At 34.1% G+C, this 25,769-nt stretch overlaps 2 protein-coding genes and 1 long non-coding RNA gene across 4 annotated transcripts in view; 1 reads left to right on the top strand and 2 right to left on the bottom strand.

Annotated features, from left to right (window-relative positions):
- LOC128173684 (tyrosine-protein kinase JAK2-like) overlaps positions 1-8,306 on the top strand; it is a 52,985-nt gene extending 44,679 nt beyond the window's left edge. The window contains exons 21-25 of the mRNA XM_052839362.1: positions 1,057-1,243; positions 1,512-1,636; positions 2,801-2,973; positions 3,439-3,720; positions 5,970-8,306. Coding sequence (XP_052695322.1) covers positions 1,057-1,243; positions 1,512-1,636; positions 2,801-2,973; positions 3,439-3,720; positions 5,970-6,000 — 798 coding nt within the window. The 3' untranslated portion in view covers positions 6,001-8,306. The remainder of the gene's footprint in view (positions 1-1,056; positions 1,244-1,511; positions 1,637-2,800; positions 2,974-3,438; positions 3,721-5,969) is intronic.
- On the bottom strand, positions 6,802-8,727 carry LOC128173693 (uncharacterized). Its single transcript, XR_008242543.1, has 2 exons — positions 8,034-8,727; positions 6,802-8,001 (listed from the first exon to the last, which is right to left on the bottom strand). It is a non-coding gene; the product is annotated as an uncharacterized LOC128173693 (long non-coding RNA).
- Positions 8,728-14,815: 6,088 nt separating this feature from the next.
- On the bottom strand, positions 14,816-18,708 carry LOC128187844 (protein odd-skipped-related 1-like). 2 transcript variants are annotated; one of them, XM_052858476.1, is made up of 6 exons: positions 18,546-18,708; positions 16,324-16,662; positions 16,052-16,202; positions 15,657-15,908; positions 15,293-15,392; positions 14,816-15,181 (listed from the first exon to the last, which is right to left on the bottom strand). In XM_052858476.1, the coding sequence occupies exons 1-6, from the start codon at positions 18,691-18,693 to the stop codon at positions 15,110-15,112; spliced, it is 1,062 nt and encodes a 353-aa protein (XP_052714436.1). In that variant the 5' UTR covers positions 18,694-18,708; the 3' UTR covers positions 14,816-15,109. The 2 variants fall into 2 exon arrangements, with proteins under 2 accessions (XP_052714436.1, XP_052714443.1); XM_052858483.1 differs by lacking the exon at positions 18,546-18,708 and adding an exon at positions 18,108-18,203.
- Between the last annotated feature and the right edge of the window lie 7,061 nt (positions 18,709-25,769).

A 25,769-nucleotide genomic window follows, 5' to 3' on the forward strand; every position in this document is an offset into this window, starting at 1 on the left:
ATATATATATATATATATATATATATAACAGTTTAATTAAGATCTTCTTGAGAACTGCAATGCCCAGTATTTAATATGACTATAAAAATCATTCTGTTAGAAAAGCTAGGAATTCAATGTGTTACTTTAGAATATCTGTAGAAAAATATGAAAATCTTTTTTACAGGATCTATTCTACTACTTTGTCCAGACATTTTGTATATTACTTCATATTAAAAGCTGATTTTATTATTATAATCGCTATTGTTGCTCATGTGAGCAAAGTGGTCCATGGGCCTCTTGTAACTAAAGGTGCGCCGTTAATTTTTGTGATTCATCCATTAACTCCATCTTGAAAACTACATAGTATATTGTCACTTGGCGATATTGAATTAATATGTGTTTTATTATAGGAAATATACTTTAATATCCTGTACATTGTATACGTGTAGAAATAAGCAGTATGCATTTTGTGTGCATTATGAATGAAACTATGAATATAACAAATAATTGAATATTAAAACCCTGTTTTTACCAAAATTTCACATTTTTTGGCCCTTGGAGCTAAGGTATTGATAATTTGAGATTCCTCTGACGTTTGAACACACCCACATTTTCTTGAATGTATGTTTTTCAAACATCAATAAATAAAAGCTGGTTAACAGTTAGAGGAGTCTCAGATTAGGGTTTAGACTTCAAAATTAAGCTATTTAAGCTTAAAATCCAAACATGTGACCCTGACATGTCAATCTAAGGGCTATGGTTTTCAGGTGACTGTCAAGGCCTGTGGGCCTCTTGTTTAAAAGGTTTGCAGAGGGAATTCTTTATGTATGAGTTTATATATGTAAGAGTCACAATTTGTGTAAGCTATTTTCACCCATAAGACACTATCTGGTTAAATGGTAAAATATTGAATTTCAAAATGACTAGTATATTCTTTATATGTTGTTTTTAGTTAATTCACCAGCATACAATATTTATGTACTAGTAATACAATTTAAATACAGTAGTGTTGTCTATTTTTTCTTTCATTCCATGTTTCCTTTATCTAAAAATTTAATTATCCTTTGTTGGCAGGGACATTTTGGATCTGTAAAACGGGGCACTTACACTCTCAAAGGAAAAGACATTTCCATTGCAGTTAAAGTCTTTCAAGCCATGCAGAGAGATATGATCGAGAAGGAGATGTTCAAAGAAGTGGATGTTCTAGGAGCTCTAGATAACCCCCATATTGTCAAGTTACATGGATTTACCAAAAAACCTGGTAAAGATTTCAATTATTAAATAAATAATATCTAAATGTGTGTTGTGATTTTTGTTTGTTTTTAGTTTTGGAAGGGACAGGAAAGGGTTTTAGGGGGGAAGATTTATAATTTTCCTACAAGTTTACATTTTATTTCCAAAAAGTCATCCTTATAAGTCTATATATATTTGTGTTTTTTTTTATATCTTTTAAAGCTAGTGACTCTAATATATATTGTATACAAATACATGATTTTGTATACCGTACATTAGAAATTTATTTTAAACAGATATAATGATGATTATGGAGTATGTTGAAAATGGATCACTGAAGAACTACCTAGACCAGACAAGGACCAGTGGTGGCCGGGTACCAGAATCTAGACTGATTGCCATAGTGATAGATGTTGTCAAGGTAAATTGTCTGGAATAGCGCTACCCAAAACTTGTCTATGGTTTCAGGCATCTAAATTATTTTCCCTTCCTAAAGACTAATAAACATGGTATTTATTCCTTGCCTTTATATCATGACATTCTTTCTTTTAAGGTAAATCAAGTTGCTTTCATGTCTGGTTCTTTTTTTCTCAAGAACATGAACAGTGACACATCCTTCATTTTTTGTGGCAAATCAGGATGAGAATCAAAATATTGATGTTAATGTGGCCCAAGGTTGAACCAAGTTTCTAAACCTAAGGTCATAGCTGAATGATGTTAAAAGTCCTTGTCTGGATAATATATTCTCTTTCCTTGGTCCAATCTGACTCATACTTCACCCACAGAGTGCCTTTAGGTATAGGGTATGCAGTGACCTTGAACCAAGTTTTTAGGTCTAAGGTTAATCGCTGAATTGTATGAAAAATCCTTGTCCAGATCATTTACTCTCTCCCATTGGTCCAATCTGGCTCATACTTCACCCACAGAGTGCCTTTGGGTAAAGTTTTTAGATTTTAGGTTAAGGTCATAGTGTAATTCTGTGAAAAATCCTTGTCTGGATTATATACCCCCACTTTAAATCAATCTGACTTTTACTTTATCCACAAAATGCCTTTGGTCAAAGGTTGAATGAAGTTTCAGGGTTTAGGGTCAAGGTCATATCACCACATTTAAAAAAAGATTTTGCCAGTTGAAAGCATACATTTTCTCCCCTTAGCCCTATCTGGCTCCCTTCACTTAAACAGGTCTTTTGGGTAAAGAGCATGCAGTGACCTTGGACCATGTTCCTTTGCCAGTTGTGATGGTTGTAGCATATCTCTTTAAAATTATCATTTGACCTGGATTAAAATGAAAGAAATCAATGCCTTAGGTAAGGGGTTTCCAAGAAGCTTGAATTGAAGTTTTATGCTAACTGGAAAATTTCTTGTACTAAGTTATAGGTTAATCAAAGCATAGTCTTCATAAATGCTTTTCATCCATTTAAATTTAATGTTTTCTAGTTAGAATCCAATAGGGTAGCATAATAGTGTCTGATTCATCTACTTATCTGTAAGTCACTTGAAAAACAGAAGCTTTATCCTGTGGCATCTTTAAACATTCTGTAAAGTTCATAACTTGATTGAAATCTATAACACTAAATTTGCAGGGCATGGAGTACCTGTCAGAAGTCAAGGTCCTTCACTGTGACCTTGCAGCCAGAAACATTCTGCTGACCAAGGATTACATGGCAAAGATTGCTGATTTCGGTCTCTCCAAACTGATGACAGGAGACAAAGACTACTACACAAGGAAGGGTCAGGACTTCATACCGCTGATGTGGTACGTTAGGTGGCGAGTTCAAATGATTGTAGCTGTGTATTCCTCCTGAGCTTTTGCTTTTGCTGCCCTTGTCTGGCTGTTGTTCAGTGCCGCTTTCTTTTCCTTCCTAACATCTAACTTCTACAAAGTGTCTGCAGATATCTACTAAAAGTGTAAAATTTCGTTATTATTCACGTCTACGGGATTTTAAAATCAGTTCACTGTATCTGATAATCCGAATTCGTTATAACCGTAAAATTTTGCAAATATTTCCTAAGAATTTTACTGGGAATACACAAAGATCTTCGCTATATACGAGAATTCGCTATATCCATGTTTGTTCTAAACAAGTTTTACTGTTTAAAGATTAAAGAAATAGCTTAGGGCAAGTAAAGAGAAACATGACAAACAACATCTTTTACAAGTTGTGTTTATGCAGCTTTAATGTCTACATGCAAATTTAACTCATTTGTTCTTATTTTGAAGGTGTGCTCCAGAGGTCATTGATAAAACAAAGTATTCATCTAAGACGGATGTGTGGAGCTTCGGTGTTGTATTGTGGGAGTGTTTCAGTCAGGGCCAAACACCAAAGATCTTTGATGTGGGAGACAAGGAACTTCGGAAAGTGACCTACTATTACTTGGAGAAAGGGGGACGCCTTACAAAACCCAGTGGTTGTCATGACGAGGTGTATGACCTGATGCAGAAGTGCTGGGAATGGGAGGCAGATAAACGACCCCCGTTCAATCAAATCTTTTTTAGGTGTCTGTAAGTATATCTATCAAAGTACATGTATGTCTACATGTATATATACAAATAGAAGATATCTATATTGTGTGATTTTTTATTTACTTATTCAAGGAGTTGAAATGGTGTATCTATTTGCCAGGCTTACCAAGGGAATATAAATACCTTTTTATAAAATAGGATAAAGCGCAAATATAAAATACTCAACTATAGGTGTTCTACATAGGAAAATAAAGTCAAAGTAAATTTTTTAAAAATCTTCTTCTCAGAAACCAATCAGCCAGGAAAGCTTAAACTTGTGTGGAAGCTTCCTCTGGTAGTGTAGATTTAAATTTGTTCAAATCATGACCCCCAGGGGTAGGGTGGGGCCACAATGGGATCCAAACTTTTACTTAGCAATATATAATGTAAATCTTTTAAAATCTTCTTCTCAGAAACTAATCAGCCAGGAAAGCTGTATCTTGTGTGGAAGCATCCTCATGTCATAATCCCTGGGAGTAGTATGGGGTCACAACATGGGGGGAGGCAAAAAAATACATAGGGATATAAATAGAAACATTTTTAAAATATCTTTTTTCTGAAAAACCCTTGCCTAGAAGAGCTGTTACTTTACTGCAGGCAACCTTAGATAATGTAGATTCAATTCTTTCAAATCAAAATCTGGAGGAGTAGGGTGGGGTCACATTGGGGATCCAATTTTACAAAGAAAAACATTTTATTGTTCACAAAAACTGAAATGTTATAATATATGGTTTTACTTATATGCAAGCATTTTGACACAGCTGATTCTTTAAGATTGTTTAGACTTTGGCCCCTGGAAAATTCTTGGGCCTCACAAGGGGTTCAGAGTTTGATCCCATATATAAACAATTGTTTAAGATCTTTTTAAGGACTCCAATGCTCAACGGGTGATATGACTATAAAATCATCCTGTTAGAAAAGGGACTTGATTAAAAACATAAGAATATCCAGGGTGAAAAAAAATGTTTTTTTATGTATACAGGATCTACATGTATTATTATGCAGTGTCCAGATAGTTTGTATTATGACTCCGTTAAGCTGATCTTATGATACCTATTGTTCCTCTGGTGAGTGATATGGCCCAAGGGCCTCTTGTTTGTAGTACCGTATACACCATACGCATCAGACAAATATGTATACATAAACCTAAAAAATATACACTGTAAAACAATGTTACTGAAACAGTGAATCCATTTTATGTTAGATATGCCAATCAAAGGTGAAAGCAGATTGTTTATAGATATTTCTCTGGTACAGTTTTATAGTCTTAGGCAAAATCTTTAACAAATCCTTATGCACAACTTTATGGTTATAAGGAATTCTGATGTTTTAAAGGCATTTATAGATATAGCAAAATAGATTTTGAGTTCCAATATTAGAGGTGAAAAATAACAAGATTTTAAACATTTATAACAAATTTCTTTGAAATATTTAAAGTACACAATCATTATAGCAATTGACATATAAGTTTGAATGAGTTTCTTTAACATGGATCCTTTAATTTCAATACAATTAATCTGGATATCGAAATAATGTTTTTTTAAGCATTAATCTTAATTAGTTCTAATTAACTCAATCATGATATTTATAGCAAATTTGCAATAACTACTATAAAGAATTCGTTCTAAGGATGAAATGAAATACTGTATATATCAATGTTTCTAATTTGAATTGGCAGTCATTTTAATTTTTTAAATCAACAGTTGGTCAAAATTACATAATTTTTGTATTTTTCCGATTTTAATGTTTACAATGTTTCAGTTACGCATTGTTAATGGGCAACCAAAATTTGAGTGTCATTCATTGAGAAATAAGCGAGTTACAGAGCTTACAAATCTTTGCTATGTAAACAAAGCCTTTGTTTACATTTTGAATGTGAAAGTAAAAATCCCAGTTTTAGACCCAAAATGAAAGTGTTAAACATTAGGAATTGTTTTTTTTTTTTGCTTAAAATGAATATGAATTAAGATAGACAAACCAGCGTGAAAAATATTTTTTACATGCATTTTAAACAAAAACAGGGCAGGAGCCTTGTTTACATTACAAAAAATTGCGAGCCCTGTATCTTGCTTATAACTCTATGACTGACTTGCAAATTTCATTTGATCATTAGAAATGCATTCCTAAATCACTGTAAGCAATAAAAACAGAAAAATGAAATTTGACCAAAATCATGACCATGCCCCTAATAAACATTTTAAGAGACAACACTGCATGTATCTTTATGTTTTGTAAATTTTATTTTTCAGACAATTGCAAGAAATGTTCGGCAAAGTGTGAACTGTGAATTAAAAAGACATCTGTTATTATAGCTGGAATAGCTCTGATAATAAAATCTCGAGTGTCATACTCACAGTGTCTTGTATGTGGGAGCTATGAAAACCTTACATTTCAATTCAACTGGACATGTACATACATGCACACCCTTGTTTGTTGTATTGGTTTAACATACAAGTAGGATGCAGATGTTGGAATTTTAAAGCTTTGTGATTACCAGGATTCACATATAATGGCAGACAGATTAGTGGATGTTTTATATGTTATTGGGAGAAACCTATGAGACACTGAGATATGCCACTGTGTAAATGCAAGTACATGCACAACAAATTGTACAGGTATACTATCATGTTGTAGTAATAAAAGATATCAGGACACTTGGTTATTTTAGTATGATCATGCAATTCCATCGAAAAAAGTTATACTGTCATGTATAATAAAGAACTGATAAGATGGCAAGTACAGTGATTTGGCAGGCTGTTGAAGTGAATATTTATGTAAATACATTTTTCCTCCCTTAATGTAAATATGCTTCAACATGAAAACCTTTCCATATACAGTATATTGGGATAAAACAGGTTTTAAATGTTAAAACTGTAAGGAAAATTGTAATGCTACAGTATCTTGTTATTGTTGTATCACTTCAGTTGATAGGGTAGCATGCATGATCTAACATTTCTCATTTTCTCATATCAAAAACTATAAATATTCACAAACATCTTGTATAAACAGTAAAACAAGCTAGCCTTATACGGAAGTGGCAGGGATGGGCGATTTTATTTTATTATATGTGTAATTTTGTTATATACATTAAGTTTACAACATGTAACATAGTCACGGGGAATAAAAATAACTTCGCTGTAAGCTTCAATTCATTATAAGCGTGTTTGCTATAACCGTGTTTTACTGTTCATGATTTTTTTAAATTTTATCTTTGTCTACAGTTGACAATACTAGTCAGTAATGGTGATGATTTTTTTATGGTATCAGTGCATATACTAAAAGGAGTTTTCTGCTTTTTATGGAGATTTTATTTAAAAATCATTTAACATCGCTATAAGTAGACACAATTTTCTTGTGAAAGGCTGCAGGATTTATGTATGTAAGTTTGAATTCTCTGTTACTAAAAATTATACAGAGAGTCAGTTTTATTGGTATGGTAATTGTTGACACAACAATGGGGGATCTGCTATATATGGTACATGTTTATATTATTGTGGGATTTATTTGTATTTTCTAACAGCACTCTGTCATTAAGAAGCTTATAAGGAAGAGGATGATGTGGTGTCTATTTACAGTGGGGCCTCAGATATCCGGATGCCAGACAACCAGACGCTTCAGTTTACGGACGATTTTATTTGGGAACATATTTTTTTATACTTATTTTGTCTCATTTATCCGGAATTCCGCATTCCGGATCTGGACGGTCTGTTTTTACTACTAATCTTGCTTCATTTAACCGGACGGTTAAATTTAATAATACCCTACTCAGTACAAAAGATTACCCCTGTCAATTACATTTTGTAAGTTTCACATCTTTTTTACGTGCTAGACCCTCATGAGTAGTTTGTATAAACACACTGACTTCCCAAATCACTTTCAAAAATTGGAAAATTGCGAACAACAGTGTATCACACACATATCACACTTGGACACAAAGAATTTAGTTAGATTCGGTTATCATTATTGTCCGGTTAATATTCATGACAAAATAATAAAATAAAGCAGAGTTCTTTATTTCTATAACATTCATATCAACAGACAACTCTAGCATGTGTTGCTATATGGTATGAAAGGCAAAAGACCCAGTATCAACACTGGGAACCATTGTATACAAATACATTATCATTCATGACAACAATAGACACATTTCAGATACCCGGACGTTTCACCTATCCGGACGATTTGACTTGGGAACGAAAGCGTCCGGATAACTGAGGCTCCACTGTATACACTCATTATAAATATCATGTTGTAGCTAGCTACAATTCATGTTGTAGCTAACTACGATTCATGTTGTAGCTACATGTAGCTACGATTCATGTTGTAGCTAGCTACGATTCATGTTGTGGTTGGCTTTATTATATTATGGTTATTGTTATGTTCATGCATTGCATCTTAAAAATATTCTATGCATTAATGATTACATTTTAAATTTATAAATTGTTATTGCCTCTCAAGTAAAATGCAAAGCAACTTTTGGAAGCATTTATGCATTAATTAAAACTCTGTATGTGTAACAGAAGGATTTACATGTATATATTTTTATGTTTTTTGTACAGGTGTTACATTAAAAATTTAAAATCAAAGATTTCTAAACTTATCTTTAACATATGGGCTATTTGTGCTGGAACCCCAAACGTTAGCATAGAGTGCAAGATGATGGCCTAACTGTGCTAGATTTTTGCATTTTATTGTCAGTTTTATGTACAAAATAATATTGGACTTTCTATGCTGGAAAAGCTTTCGGATGTTATCAAGTTGTTCTCTCGGAACTGAAGAATAACATGTACCATTCAGGCACAAAGCATCGTTTTCGTAAGTTTTGGGGGAGTTTCTATTCAGCATATACATGTACTAGTACTTGAGCGAGTGTAACAAGGTGAGCATCCCCCTGAATTCACCATTTACATATATATATTTACATTCAATTTATTTTTTGCTTGTAAAGTGTGTTGAAAGCTACGGCAGTTATAACACTGTAACGCACACAGGGTACTCAAAGGTTAAAATGACGAGTTTAATTATGAAAGCGCGTTACAACCAGACTTAAGTTTTATATATAATTTATTTCTGGTTGTAACGCGCTTTCCGATTGGCTAAAAAATTATTTTATATCGTATAAAGAATGTTGCCTACGTCAAGAATAAATCTTAAAATTTAAATTTTAAATTTTACACCATTTACATATATATATTGGTTAGTTGTAAAACATCTGAAAATGAAAATGAAAGTGCTTATGTTTTACTCGGACTTTGTGATTTTATTCATTTCAGTATTCTATATTTTATCCGACCACTGACTGACTTTTTATATATATATATATATATATATATATATATATATATATATATATATATATATATATATATATATATATATATATATATATATATATATATATATATAAGAGGAATGAATTCAATATTTATTTGTTTTATACGATAAAAAATGGTTTGGGGCAGTTTACGCTGTATAAACCGCTTAGACTTGTGTGTAGACTTTGGCTCCTGGACAATTCTTGGGCATCACAAGGGGTTCAGAGTTTGATGTAGGTTTATATCCCATATACATAAACAATTGTTTAGGATTTTTTTGAGAACTGCAATGCTCAACATGTGTTATGAGTATAAAATTATCCTGTTAGTAATTATCCTGGGATTAATGATAATAAGAATAAGAACACCCAATGGGTAAAATAGATTTTTATTTGCACGTATTATACATCATTGTCCAGATAGTTTGTATTATGATTCCATTAAGCCTATTTCATCATACCTATTGTTCATCAGGTGAGCGATGTGGCCCATGGGCCTCTTGTTTACAATGCTTTAGTAAAGCATTTCTGATGATCATTCAAAGCGTCAGTCATAGAGTTATACATGTAAGTGGGATACAGAGATAAAAAAAACTTTGCTTTGTAAACAGGTTTAAGTGACAAATGCACGGAACTTTTTATTTATTTTCAAAACTAATCGGCAGATAGAAAACTCAGTTGGAAAAAGATTTTTTACGGTATAAGATATGATCTAAAAATATGACATTGTACTTTTGTCGTTTAAATGAATTGACAGTCCTCGTACGCCTCTGTCCCCTGTAGATTACCCTCATCGCCCCCAACTGGGACTTTTATTTCTTTTTATATAAAACAATGTTCGGAGTAACCCCCCCCCCCCCCCACCACCACCACCACCACCATTTTAAAAAAAAAAAATTTATTTTTTTGGGGGGGGGGGTTGTGGAAATTTTTTGCATGCAATAATTATGAATTAAAATGCATATTTTACCTGTAAAGGTATAAAAGTTACAATTTCCACGAAACCTTAATTAGACAATGACAAAAATATGGAGCATAGACCCAATTTATAAAATAATGGGCAATGAAGTTCTAAAACAAAAGATTTTGGAACGTACATGTATATGTATATAGCAGTTTAAAACAATATATTGATGAATAAATGTTGTGTTAAATATACATCGTTTGAAATGATTATCAGATTTGTTAATATTTTAATTTTTCAGTAACTTATCCATCCTATTATAACCATTTTACGCGTATAACCCCCCCCCCCCCCCTGACTTGTTCATTTGAAGTACAAAGGCGCCTCGGTAGAAAATTCCCGTCACAAGTTATCGCTCTTTCGGTATTGCAAAACACCACATAACTTTTTACCAATACAACATGTACAAGATAAAATTGATTTCCAAAGTCATGATATAATTATTTCTTGCATTATTATAAGGGTTTCTATAGAAAAACAACCATTCGAGATTTTTTTTTTCGAATACTCAGAAAGAAAAAAAATATGTCCGAGAATAAAAATATCCCAACATTTTAGAATTTTTTTAATTGAATAGTTGAGAGAAAGGAGTGGGTTCATACCTTAAATAAACACAATCTCATCTTTACCTTTTAGCTCACATAAGCCAAACTTTGCACAAAGCACCCTAAGGCAAAGGGGATTCAAAGTTCTGAAAATTAAGGACCACGCCCTTTTTCAAGGGGAGTTAATTAGGAATTATTGAAAATTTTAATAAATCTTCTTCTCAAGAATCATTTCGCCAGGAAAGCTGAAACTTGTGTGGAGGCATGCTCGGGTAGTGTAGAATGATTCAAAGCTATGAAAATCATAATCCCCGGGGGTATGGTGGAGCTATAATAGGGGGTCGAATTTTACATAGAAGTATATAGAGTAAATATTTAAAAATCTTCTTCTTATAAACTATTTAGCCAGGAAAGCTAAAACTTGTATGGAGGCATCTTCAGGTAATGTACATTCAAAATTGTGAAAATCATGACCCCGGGGGGTAGGGTGGGGCCGCGATGGGGTCGAATCTTTTCATAGGAATATATAGAGTAAATCTTTAAAAAATCTTTTTCTAAGAAATTTATAAGCCGGGTGATTCTTTTAAATTGTGTATACTTTGGCCCCCGAACAATTCTTATGATCTTTTTGAGAACTGCAATGCTCAACATGTGTTATTATTATAAAATTATCCTGTTAGAAAAGGGAGTAATGATAATAGGAATAAGAATATCAAAGGGGAAAATGGATTTTTATTTATACAGGATCTACATGTATACAACATTGTCCAGATAGTTTGTATTGTGATTCCATTAAGCTAATGTTATCGTACCTATTGTTCCTCAGGTGAGTGATGTGGCCAATGGGCCTCTTACTTTTGAACATTTTCTTGGAATATAATATTTGACTCTCCAATATGATATAATAAACTAGCATTATTTCTACCAATTTTTTGTCAATTTAATAGTTATCACCTCGATCATTTGACGAATTTACAGTATTTTTATGTGTTCATCTGCATTGTTTGCGTTAGTAATAAGTCATCACATTTTGACCAGGGTTTGATCCACCCCTCTGCTCGATCCGTAAACATGTACAAATTCCACTTTTCTATAATCACTTAGCGAATTGCAACCAAACTTAGCATAACGCATACACTGAACCAAGGTTTTAAGTGTTCACCCATATAATATATTTATTACTATATGAAATAAACACATCCATTTGTTTTGCCGTCGGGGTGACTGAATTCCACTTAACTTTTAAATAGTTAAGAACGATGCATTGACCTTGACCACTGGTTGCGACCTGAGATCTTGACCTTTGCTAAAGACCACAAACGTTTGGTTGAATTTTGCTCAGAGCTTTAATAATTTTGGATTGTTTTAAGTTGCACATGAAAATGACGTTTCACTTACGGAAGAGAAAAATTATATCAAAATGATGTCTCCTTCCAATTGCTTTATATTTGAAACAATGTCGAGGACAATAAAACCCAGCAATTTGAAAGTGAGTACACTCTTTTGTAGTTTTACCAATGCAGACACCAATATTCCAACGGCTCTGGCTGTTCTCTCAATGATCATTATGGTCAATCATGTTATGGTTTTTTTTTTCTTTTTTTAACTATCACCAAAGACTAATGTCGATCACAAAAATAATGGGGAAAATCAGAATTCATTTACTATGTAATCACTGTAAACTGTCCGTCTTTCAACATAATTTGTTCAGAACATTCCTCTCCCCTTGGCCCAATCTGGGGGATTCTTCACCCATATAATACCTTATGGTAAAAGTCGTGCAGGGACTTTGAACAAAGTTTCTTGATTGTCAATGAACAAGTAATGTCAGACCTCTGTAGCTAATTTCCCTTGGCACTGTTTATTAAACTTGGCGAAAAGAGAGCAGTTTATGGTTAGTGGATGAACAATGACCATAAACTAAGTTTCTTTCTACGTCAAAAGTTAAGGGCATAGAATATCTCTTTGAAATCTAGTTATGGACTAGAATTTCTCTCACCTTGGCCCAATCTTGTACATATTTTCTATCAGATCGCCTGTAGACAAGTGGTTTGTAGTTATCTTAAATCAAGAGTATCTACATCAAATGTCAAGGTCATAGCAGGCCTCTTTCTTAAATCATTGTCCAGAAACTATTTTCCCCCTTTGTCTTATCTGCTTTATACTACACCCATGGAACGCTTGTTTGATAAATGTGCAATTCCTCCCCCCCCCCCTTTCAAAAACGTGTCTGTGAAACGAATAAATAGCTTTATATTTCATCCTAGGCGTGTTATTGGCAACCTTCAACTTGCCCTTTCTACCTGCGTCATCATTTGATATGTACCGGTATTAATATCACATGGTCCAAAAATGTTGAACTGGTAGCTAAATATATAATTCATATATGGTTTGTGTAGTTTGTACTGATCTCCACAGAGAGACAAACGGCAGTCTGTTTTTTGGTCTGTCAGTAAACAACCTCAATTCGGGGCTCGAAATATCAGATCACGGGTCACGCGGGTCACGGCAGGAATCACGTTTTGTAATGCCGTGTTGTAAGAACTGCCAGTGGTATTGTTTCTGTGTACCGAGAGAGGTGAGGGACGATGATCGATGGATCATACGTTAGTGCACAGTCACTGCGTTTTTTTTAAAAAAAGAGTGGACAAGTAAACAAGAAAAAAGAGAATTTCAACTGTAAGGGGATATTTTATAATGAATTGAATTTCATACTAGTAATTCAATTTTAATTGGAATTAGAATTGTTTTAACTTATAATTAGTCAAGTAAATTGTGTAAGAATGGACCAATCGCTAATCAGCCAGCATCCTGGATGAGATATGGTACCATATTAACAGCCATTCCCTTCTTGCGAAAGGATGAATCTCTGCAAATTTTATCGACTTAAATAATCGTTATTCGTGTATACATGGAAGTGAAAACAATAAATAAATTCAGAGTTTAATCATTTTTGGATGTCCACATTAAGGCCGTGAATTTGTCTTTAGAGTAATTGGGTTTAACACTCCGAAAAAAACCAGTCTAAAGGTACTGATAAATATTTTGTATCATTTAAAAAAAATCCGCTCAAATACCGGTATGTCTAAAGGTATGTATTCCTTAGAAGAAAAATCTTCCTTCTGACAAAAACTAATGATTTTATCAAATCTTATTTATCATAAAAGTTTAAGTTACATGCAGACTTGTCATTCTAACAGGTTTTTGGACCAAAATGAAATTCTAAAAAATACAGCTCATATTGCTAACTATGCCGTATATCTTTATAATTCCATGTCATTAAAGTTATTGTGTAAATGTAAATGTTCATCTTAGCTTTTCTTTGACTGATAAAACTTAACACATATATTTTTTGGCCATTTTAAATGATACATATAGGTTGATAAATATCAGTAATATGTTTTTGTTATTGTGCCAGTTTTTCAAAACAGAGTACATTGTAATTAAAACGATAGACCAATCAATCAATCAGTCACCTTTAAAATGAAATACATTCGAGAACTGTATCTTTATCTTACCATTATTATATGAATCTGGTACCAATGTTTTAACAGATTAAAACTTATGACTCTTTTTGCATAGAAACTTTGGTCTTTAAGTTATAAATGCAGATATCAATTACTAGTAACAGTTTGAAATTTTCCTCTCCTTACTCGGCAACCTGATGGATAATTTAGTTTCGGATTCCAGACAAGGAGTTGATAGCCTAGTCGGGATTTGTTTTTATCTCCATATTTTGCTAACTTTTCATTTGAAAAAAAAAATAGCGTCCTTTCAGGGCGAGGCCTAAAATTCAGTTGCCGAAATATGATATAAATATACACCAAAAACCGCAGCCTCTTTATTTAAAACCTGACTTAAGCAATTAAGTCCAATTATATACAAGCAAATATCTGGAATACCAGAGTCTATCTGGAGACCGTCTGGTGTGTAACGGTGGCATAGAAATGGCAGCTATGCAAGGGAGGGGCAAAGGGGGTCACTGCCGAGATTATGTCAAAGAGCTACCGAGCTACAATTTTACTACCGACCCTGTCACGTGGTCTCAGGTGATGGTGGGAAAAATGCAATGGAGGTCAAGTTGACTAAATGTTGGACATAAAAATACATCAGGTTTTACCTTTTTTTTTTTTACAAAACACCTGTTTATCTAAGGTAAAGATAATTTTCTCTTTTTTCAAATTTGGAACATTGTGTTTTTAGCGAACAACCTTGAAACTAGACGCTTTGCAAAACGTATAGACTACAGAATACCTCAAAACGCCACACTCATTCATTTCTTTATCACTTTTATTAAATATCATAATAATAATTTTAAAAAGTTAATAGCAGCTACTTGTATTATGAAGTATTGCACACGGCCGCAGTACAAATGTACTCTCACTCGGAGAATGTCCCAGTCACAGTTCGTTGTGAGGTTGGTGGGTCGAGTTTCGGGGTGGGTCCTACGTCCTAGACTAACCCCCCAAAGTACGCAGTCACCGATTTTTTTTTCGTCCGCAAACGGGTGCCAGGAGCTTCACGTGGTTGTCCCTCCTGATTCTATCCTCCAGTCGTGGTAGTGGTTCATCGTTGGATGGGAGAGCTGTCTTTCAGACTGGTTTCCTTTTTAACCGACTTTGTCTGACCTGACTGTAGCTACAAAACAATAACATACAAATGTTACGAACATTGAAAATATTAATCAATGAAAGCAAAAGTGTATTGACATTTTGACTCGTGTAATTATCTGTTGACATGCATGTTTACCTGCATATGAAGTGTTTTGTGCACAGCTAGAGTCCGAGACTGACAGAATCCTTTCCCACACTCCATACACTTGAAAGGCTTCTCCTTAGAGTGGATATACCTATATAAATTATACACCGATTTTTGAGCAAGAACTTGGAATGTGTATATCCATTAATAATGTACTAGTCATCAATTTTTTGACATCTTTCAAAGTTGCAAGTTTTTCTACACATTGCAAGATAGAAATTATCAATTGATGTATCAATTAAGATCACTGTTCATAAACATGTACGATCAAATGGCGACAATAAGTGGTAAAAGACTCGAATACGACTCGCCTAAGAGCTTCGAGAAATATATGTACGATTTCTGTACGACTTACCTATGATCTCTGAGATGGTCTTGGCGCCGGAAAGCTTTCCCACAGATCTCGCAGGGGTATGGCCGTTCGTCTGTGTGTGTTCGCTCATGGATCAGAAGATTGTAGGATTTGGTGAAATGGCGACCACAATATTTACAGATGAACTCTTTTTTGGTCCTAGCGGGCCCGCGACCGCGTGGTCTCTTGACAGGGGCGAACACTCGTGGTGGAAGGTTACAGACGGGAGAAAAGCTGCTGGTCATTGGGTTGTACCTGCAATGAAAAAAATGTGCTTGTGTATATGCATGTACATGCTTAAAATCGAAACTTGCTACCAACTTGCGGTGTATGAAATTCTGTAAGTTGCACTCAGTGTAAAATGAAATGTGAAAAAAGTAAAAGAACTTGGTTTGTACCGTAGAGATCCTGCGTTCATTATGACACTGCTGATGATTTTGGCCTCTTTTTCCTGTGAAGTGTCGACTTGTTTCTTTTCATTATCGTCGTCGTCTTTTTGTGTGGCTGACTTTGCAAGGTTGGCAAAATCAAAACGAGGTTTTGAATCCTCTGCAGAAAACAAAGCAAAAATTAATAATCAAACAAACTATACATACAATTTTTTCTAGTGACTGAAATTAGTAATTAATGCAAATGGTTTTTCATAAAACAAACAATTTCATGTTCTTACCCTTTTTTACTGTTGCACTGGATGTTGAACTACTTGGAGAGTGGTTTGCATCTATTGCATCACCGCTTCTCATTAGTGACATCAGGGGAGAGTAATTCCAATGGTTAAAAGAGTTGATCGACATGCAGTGTGGATAAGGATACACGGACAGTGGCAAGTGGAAACTCCCCTCAGGATAAAGATCGGCCGGGGAAAGAGCGTGTCTATACCATGGTTTTGGAAGATGATAGGGCGATGCTGCCAAAATCTGCGGCGAAAGTACCGGATGTGACATCATATAGTCTGATAGAGAGTTGTCCATGAAGGTCGAGCAAGAGGAAGTCGTCTCAAGACGTGGTGCTATGATAAAATGGAGGGAAAAACAACGTCAAAATAATGACCAAATTAATGTGGTGAATATATGGAAGTTGGGAAATGTTTATTTTACAATATTAAAAGTAGAATTTGGCGACAAGTGGCAATATAACACCAAGGATGATAGACCCCGAATCCTTCACAAACTTAGTGACAGTGGCAAGACAAACAGTGGTGTTGACATAAGCGGGTGTGAAGAGAGCTTAAGGAGGTTCGTGAGTTCCAAACAAGACTGCTTAAGACAAAATTAAACATTGAAATGGCTCCATAGCGTTCGACCACTTAGTTCAAGTGGCAAAAGTCAAACGGTAGCGCTACGAGAAATCTTTTAATGTTAATCAAACTGTAGATTTAAAAGCGCTTCATGTCTGTGAATTATTATAAATCACCGTTATTTATTCGACGAGTCAGGATAAGTTTTACCCTCTTATACCACTGGGTGTGTAGTGGGCTACCGGTTCTTTCTGCGGGTAATATAACTAGGGTATAAAACACACTCGTAAATAACTACATGTTTTATCTCTGAAAGAATTTTTACGACTTAATTGAGGAAAAATAAGGTTTGTTCATTTTGTTTTAACAGCCACTGCAATATCGGAAGCTGAAGCTAAGTAACTAAAATACCCGAAGGTGCACTTAGAATAATCATTTTCGTTTCGGAACAATAATTTTTCTTGCTCAAAGAAGTATAGAAGAATAAATAAACAATAAAATTCAGTGCATTAATATTTGTCGTATATTTATGATAAATGATTATTACTGATAAACATTTTCCCCAAGCGAAAAATGTAAAGGAATCTTCATTTTTTAACCGTTTCTTTATAAATAATTTAATTTTTACAACTTTGTTCAATTATCTTTTTATTGATAATTTCATAAATATTTCTTGTTTTCCTTTTATAATTTTCAATCACTTATTGGAAAAATATATATCAAATGTGTTAAATGGCAAAATTCAGTTATGGTTAGTGATACCTGCCTATGATATATTTTTTATTGTCAATTTTAACCATGTTTAAATATATTAATATACAAGTTTTATTAGTATATTAAATAAATACAAAACTCATGTTCCTAATTATTTTCCTGTTTAATAAGGCAACTAAATCGTAAGTTTGTCTTTATTCATTTGCCTGAATACATTTTATTTAAACATAACTAATTTGATTTAATTTGTCTCTTTTAATGGAAATTTATTGATTGAAATCTTTTATTATATTTATTAATTTTTTCTCTCCAATTTATCGCATGCAGCAAAAGGACTTAAAATTGCGCTATACACGTTACATATATATTTTTCATGTACATGTATATCAAAGCATCATTTTCATATCATTATTTCTTCATTTCTTTCTAAGAAATCTATAAGGTCTGGAAAAAAATCTATAAAAATAAAATATTTTTAAAAAGGTGAAATCTCTAAAACTTACCGACCGATTACTCCGCGCTCCGAATTAACAAAGGTTATATTACAGGGGGACTATTGTTGTTGTGCACGTGTAAAAATAAATCTGATTTCCCAGCCTCTCGCGGCCCGTCAGCCAATCAGCTGTCAGAGAGGGATCAGATTCCTCGTGAATGCGTACTGTGGCCAAGGGAAAACCGAACAGCACATCGCCGTAAATTATTGTGCGAATATGACATTTCACACGGCTTCGCGGCGATTGAAATTTTTTTAGATATATATTTTTCACTTGTTTCCTATTTTTCTATTTTAACAACGATTTTAATCTGATTTCTTTATTTTTCATTTTCACAAATTTTTGATAGTAAAAACAAGGCCAGCCAAGCTTTTAAATTAGTTATTTAATTGAATTGAATTTTGGGTATTTTTTTTTTTGAAGTTACAGATAGAAAATCAAACTTACAGTCAATTTCAGTTTTCAGTCGGGCTTCTTTCTTCATAACATGACGTATAAGAAATGATTTCGGCATTGTCCCCTCACAATATTCTTCGCCCTCTCGGTCAAGTGGAATGAACTTGCATCTGAACATTTTGAATGAATTCGTCAACATATATAGGGCCAAGCATCGGCAAGAAACTGTCAATTGGGGGTTTTAAAGTTTGTAAACAATTCTATTCGGGTAATTTGCTGGAATACTAATGATATCCTCAGTGTCGATTTATGGCCGACACGAGCCAATGTTATATTTACCATAACGATTGAAGGCGAATCTATTTACCTTTACAATGCGATTAGCAATGATGACTCAGTTGGGGTGAAATGACTGTCGTTTTAAGTACCTTTCCTCTACCTGTGGCCGGTAACGGAGTTTTACATATTTCTCCCCCCGCCCACCCCTAAACCCGGACTTGCGGCCAGCGCAGCGGGTGACCCCGTTTAGCAGACGGTCACCTGACTGGTTAGCGGAAGACGCTGGCATCTTAACGATGCTGGGAGGTCATCGGCGATAATTCATAAAAACTCCCCCACATAACCATCAATGTCCAAAATCAACTTACATATATATGGGGGCTTTTAAAACAAGATTATCTGCCAGTCTTGAGTGAAGGACGAAATAACATTGTATAAACATGTATAAAACTATCGAGTCTCTTATTTTTTTCTCCTATTTTTTCAGTGTCTGCAATTTATTACCATTTTAAAATGAATTCTTCACTCTGATTAAACTTAAATTTTAGCGCTCTCTCTCTCTCTCTCTCTCTCTCTCTCTCTCTCTCTCTCTCTCTCTCTCTCTCTCTCCATGTATCGACATGCAATGTCATTTAATTATATATTATTTGTGACTTTCAGAGATTAAAAACAAAATTCACCAAAGACTTCATTAAACAGTTTAATGATAACAATTTGGTACCAGTTGGATTTAAGTATTTAGTGAATATATAATTATTTTTACGATATTTAACAGTTTCCTAAATACTTAACTATCTGATAAATTTCCTGCCATTTATTTCAATGATAATCTACGCCATAACAAATGACATTTTACAGAGTGCATATACATGTAATATCATGTAATAAATGGACTTTTGCTGTCCATTTGCGATCAAAGATTTTTTAAAATGTATTTTGTTAACAAACAGGATATAAAGAAAAGCACCAGCAATAAACTCGATTTTACCGAAAAGATTTTTTTTCAACCCAACATTGATAAACTGTTTTATTTAAATTAAAAAAAAAAATTCGTTTGATTCATGTTCGGGAAAATAAAAATTCTGACACGCGGAAACCGATGTCACAGGATGCACTGCTCTCTCATACTCCAAGACCTGACAACGCCCGGATTCTTTATCGCTGATCTTTAAACGATGAACAGTTTATGAGAGAGAGAGAGAGAGAGAGAGAGAGAGAGAGAGAGAGAGAGAGAGAGAGAGAGAGAGAGTTTACCTTTACCTAATACTTGCACATGTGTCAACTTACCTTTACATTAAATATATTTCAGTCCAAACAAACGATTGTTATTTTACCATGGGATAGATGAAGTCGTGAATTAGACAAAATTTGTAAATGTTTATCTCGATCCTTAATCAGCTTTGGCCGTATTATAAATGTTACGTACAAATGGTAGTCTCCTGGAAAAGGACACTTAGAGGATCCTGGTTCCGAGTTTCCTGACTGACCACATACCCATACCCCTCATGCTACTGTGCAGTTTCCGTCTCTTTGTAACCAAATTCTGTTCAAGTGTACTAAGCTTCTCGAGTTTTTGCCCGCAACATGGACAACATGACCTTGCATACTACTATTACAACTACTTCTACTACTACTTTACCACTATTATTATACTACTATGTAGTACTCTCTCTCTCTCTCTCTCTCTCTCTCTCTCTCTCTCTCTCTCTCTCTCTCATGTGCAATTATGCTTCTTCTTCTTTTTAATTCTAAATTTTTGCTGCTGATAAAAAACAGTCGTGAGTACCTGAGTATTTCAACGAAATATTCATTACTTGTAACAGAAAATCAAATAACCAATATCCATTAGATATTCAGTTGAACTTGTGGCAGAAATACAATACCCTGTTTTTAAACAGAAAGAGTCCTGTGATCTAAGTATTGCAACTGACTTGGTCACCCGAAATAAATTGCTTTTTTTCCTCCATTTATTTAACAAAAATATAGATAACATTCGCACAAAAAGGTTTCGCATCTTTACAATTCCTCCTCTTTAATCTATTGATATCAAGTGTGTAAATCGGCCTGATTTAGACACTTCTTCAAGAATATTAAGATGTTAAATATGGTCTATCCCATAGGCAGGGCTTCAGCCTTACTCATTCGGTTCTCATTCGAGAACTCCCTTGAAACTTAATCGCCGCGTGGTGGTATACAACTATAAAATTTATGTCATCGCACCACAAACAATTATTCAGATGTAAGACGAAACTGATTAAAAACAAACCCGATTTCAAATTGAAATTGAATTTGCTACTTTGCACTCCCGTTTGATCAGCTTACCCTATCTGACCCTTCACACCTGCGTAAAGGAGACCCGGAGAAGTATAAATCACCTTCTTCATTTTTAACCGAAAATCTTGATGCTAAGCATGAATTTGATTGTTTTTTCATTCAAATGATGCTGAGTAAAGTCTGTTTGTTCTCTTTTAAGTGTTAGGGTGGCGAGATTTAAACGAGCGTTTAGAAGGAATTTTAATACAGATTTTAGAATGGTGGAACCGTGGGATTGCTTTTACCTTTTAATTCGACTTTGGGTGTCGTTAAACAACTGGGGATGTTTTTAAACGAATAAGGATTAACATGAACATAAAATTCAATTTTACAGTACCATGTTATATTCTTTTAAGGTTAACTGCTTCTGCTTAAGGAACCGGGGTTCTCCAAAAACCCCTTTGTAGAACTTCTGTTGGAGACGTCGTAAAAGGGACGTTTAAATTTTACGACATCTATGAAGTTTATTAACAACAAAACAGCAATGTTTTTTATTGATATTCTAGTATTGTTTTTACATCAAAGTAAACCAAAACACCTCCGACATCCGCGACAGTTTTCTGTGTATCCTATATATGTGTTGACTCGCCGGTAAATCGAATCCAGCTAATTTCCATATATGATTCAACAGAGATCAATGGAAGGGGTGCTGTACGAAGCCTCTTTGTTGCAGGTGTGCGTTGTTTTATGTAATGCCACCTCAAACAAAACTATTGGGCTTTACGCATTTAATTCAAACTGAAAGAACATAAATAATGCTAATTTTACTGAGGATAAAGAAGGGAGGTTAAAATTTGACACAAAGAAGTGTAAGTTTTATTGAATTTAGATGTAGATTATTAAAGAAGTGTAACTTTCATTGAATTTGAATGTAGATTATTAAAGAAGTGTAAGTTTCATTAAATTTAGATATAGATTATTAAAGAAGTGTAACTTTCATTGAATTTGAATGTAGATTATTTAAGTAGTGTAACTTTCATTGAATTTAGATGTAGATTATTGTAGATAATGATATTACAATGTACCACGGTTTATTCACTAGTTCTGATTTGAATGGAATCAAAAGAACGAAATTTTTTCATAAATTGGGATAATTAAAGAAACCAAATCTATATCAAAATGTCCCTCAGGCTAAAAGCAAAAACGTTGTCTTATCATAGCTAAAATACAGGTACATGTACTGGTAAATAATTTTAAAATGACTTTGAATAATAGTTCAGTGTAGCTCTGGGGCAATGCAATGGTTATAAAAATACTCGAAAGTGAACTTCCTAAAGTTCTTGTAATTTTGACATTATTACCAATGGCATATTTCCTTTATGAAACCTATTAAGTTAGGAAGTTAGTAATCTAATTGACAATTCAAATTAGATAATTGCTGTTTTAAAAAATAGATAAAATACATTGTTTATAGTTAATATTCACGTCCATAAAATCCGATTCTAGGGAAAAACATTCATTTTTGTATTCTATTGTAATACTCATTTTCCAAAATTTTGGTGTGTCAATAAATTTTGAAAAGGAACAAAAATGTCAGAAACTTAAAAAAAAAACCCCGAAACCAAATACCTGTATACAGATAAAACGTTGGATTTTTTATAACTCAAATTCCATTAAAATAATTTTACTTGAGTGCTTTTCTAAACTATTTGTACAATTGTACGCAAAATCAACTGAATGTACTATAAATTAACAAACATATTATATTTCAATCGTATTAATATTTCATCTGGTTGTCTGCGCTCAGAATGGTCAGCTGTAACCAGGCTTATCAAAGGGCCCCCACATTTCAAAACGTTGTGTATTCGGTTCTCGATGTAGTGTGCTAATACCAACAAGGCAACACTCGCCGATTGCCCTTTCTACGGCTACCTACGCAGGCGGATAAAGTTTCTGAATTTTGCCATAAATTTCTCCAAGTAATTTCAAAAGGAGGAAAGGCAAATAAACAGTTGCCGGACCTAATTATAGCTTGTAGCTGACCACCCGCTAGGGACCGTCCCCCACACAATGACGGACCACGTGGACATAACATTGTGGTGACCATTAACGGCCATCATTGGTCACTAGCTAAACTCAACGCGTAGGCAGGAGAGTCAACTAGTCCCCCTATTTATGGCGGGAATGTTGCTTAACTTTTGTAACTGCGTGGTTGGCGTTTTAAAACGTTTTAAAGACTTAGTATACGTGTGTATTATTCCGCTTGTCCTTTGAAGTCCTTTTGGTATTGTGCCTCCCTTATGATATAGGTACATTTAATTCGGTAACTGCTAAATGAGGGGAGGGGTCTAAATTTTCAAACGGCTTTTGATGGGTGTTTAATGCAAAGTTTAACTGGCTTTTCATTAGTTGTGGGTTTTTACATGATAAATTCAGAATGATTTAGTTAACTTAGATATTTCAATTATTTTTTGTTATTTGCTTTCTGTGATTCACTGAATGCGCATGGAATAAAGGCTACAAGTATTAACTTAATAACATCATGCTGTTATTGATATTTTTTTTAACATTGTACAGAAATCCGCGACATTAAAATGTAAAATTAATGGCCGTCGCTTCTCATACGTCTAAACACTGGTTTTTGTTTTGTGAAAGAACGATGAAATAATCGGCTGCCTCGTTTTGACAAGATTGATTGCATGAGTTATGCAGGGTCTCGCGTGATGATAAACCGAGTGATAATACAATACGGTCCAACCTTTTGACCAGATTAAAAACAACACGGGAAAACCAATTATTTCTTATCCATTTTAAACAAAAGTGAAGTTTACCGAGAAATTTGTGGCGGTAGTTTATTTTTCGGTTCGTGGATAGGGTAAATTGGTAGCGCCGCCCTGAATAAAATTGGGCCTAATACATTTATCTATATTTACAGCGTAGAAACCGTTCAGATTCATGGCAAGAAGAGTAATAAATTTACAGAAATCATCCTCTGTAGTCTTTCCAATTTTCTGCTACTCTAAGTACTTTGTTTTACATGTATATTTTGACAAGTGAACGAGCAAGTTTTTATCATTTCCTAGTTTAAATGTGACAGATCAAGAAAAGGAAGAATCCACATGCATCAAATTTACCTACCATTTAACTATTTCATGAACAAACCAAGTTGCAGAATCTCCTCTGAAAATATGCAGAATATAAAAAGAGCTGTATAGTCGTTACAATTTTATAGACCCTATTATTCTTCTTGCGACGAAGAGCTTTGTATAAATTCAATTTTTAAACCTTTTTTTTTAAATATTTTAATTATTTTCTTTTCTTAATAATAGTTTATGGCCAAAGTATCATACTTAATATTTTAAGATAGATCTTATGGGTAACTTTAATGTTGACCACCAGGCCTCCTTATGTGCTTTCAAAAATGTCTATATGCAGTGACATAATCATATATTAGGAAAGCGTGTTAAGCACGTGACCGTAGACTGGATGAAAAGATTATCTATTTAAAATATCATAATCTTAATACGATGTAATGGTTATATGAGTGTGTTATCAGGGGCAACAACTCTCCGATTACGGCCGCCGCCAACAACACACGGACGAGTACATATAGTCACCCGCTAGATGTCGTCTGCTTTCAAATTTTTGTGCTAAGTTGTCGCCGACACAATTACTTCATTCGCTTCTTGTCGTAATCTCATACATTCATCCACCTAAATTACTAAGAACAAACAATGCTGGCCATTGATGATGTATTTTCCGATAAGTTCATTCTTTTTGGCGCCATCAAATATGTTTTTGCATAAGTATTCCAGAATTTTTGTCCGATGACAGAATGGCGTTCTATCAGAGTCTGCTCCGTTTGTTTGCTTTCGTGTGTTAGCTTGTCGAAATCAGTAAAAGTCTTCTAATTCTTGACTACCTAATCATGGTGGTAAATAAAATATTTAATTCTCTGCACTTATGAATATTCATGTGAAGAAAAATATCTTGACATACAATATATAACAATTATACGTACACAGATTCGGCAACATACAGTTTAACTAATTATAAGAAGAGGAATTTAGAAAGAAGACAATTTCATTTAATTTAGTGTTACGTAAAATCGTTAGTTTTAACCACAACGACTGTTACGACAGTTCAATGTTATTCTTTAGGAGATTTTTTGGAGGATGTGTGACGTAATAGTCATTGCCATTTAGTTCAAGCACCGGCTGACCCCCTCGCGGACGCTGGTCGTATCTCAGTCACAAGATTTTAGAGGTCGTGTCATGAGCCGATGAGCACCAGGGCGCTCCCATGAAGAGACCAGTCCCCAAGAACGGTGCCACAGCTACTGAATTCTCCGACTCCTAAAGCCGATCTCCAAACACTTGGTCTCTATGTCCCCAGTTGCTCTCGACGATCTGCTAAGTGCCAGACTAATTGAATACGTTATTAAGATAATAAACCCCTTTCTGACTTCTATCTCTCAGTGTTTCCGTAGACATTAAAGAATATTTTGTAATTCGGTATGGCAGTAAGCAAAGACTGAAGATGAGTGTGCGCTTCCAAGTACAAATTTGCGAACTTGAGAAACGAATAAAATATGTTTGCATCCGTTGTTGAATGTTTTGTCTTTTTCCCCAATGGACAAACAAATTCACGGTGCGAGTTACCGTGCTGGGTAGGGCTTTCTCGTATCCTACTTTTTCAAATATTTGTTGTCACATAATATCGTTGACACATCCGGGTATTTAA

This window comes from Crassostrea angulata, chromosome 1 (genome assembly GCF_025612915.1).
Source record: "Crassostrea angulata isolate pt1a10 chromosome 1, ASM2561291v2, whole genome shotgun sequence".
NCBI classification, from domain to species: Eukaryota; Metazoa; Mollusca; class Bivalvia; order Ostreida; family Ostreidae; genus Magallana; species Magallana angulata.

Bases quoted from the DNA above. Each gene is read 5' to 3' on its own strand.
- LOC128187844 (XM_052858476.1), bottom strand. From the start codon at position 18,693: ATGTTGACGAATTCATTCAAAATGTTCAGATGCAAGTTCATTCCACTT. The intron at 16,663-18,545 runs GTAAGTTTGATT...ATTTTATCATAG, and splicing joins ACTGAAAACTGAAATTGACT to CACCACGTCTTGAGACGACT. The intron at 15,909-16,051 runs GTACAAACCAAG...TTTTCATTGCAG, and splicing joins ATGAACGCAGGATCTCTACG to GTACAACCCAATGACCAGCA.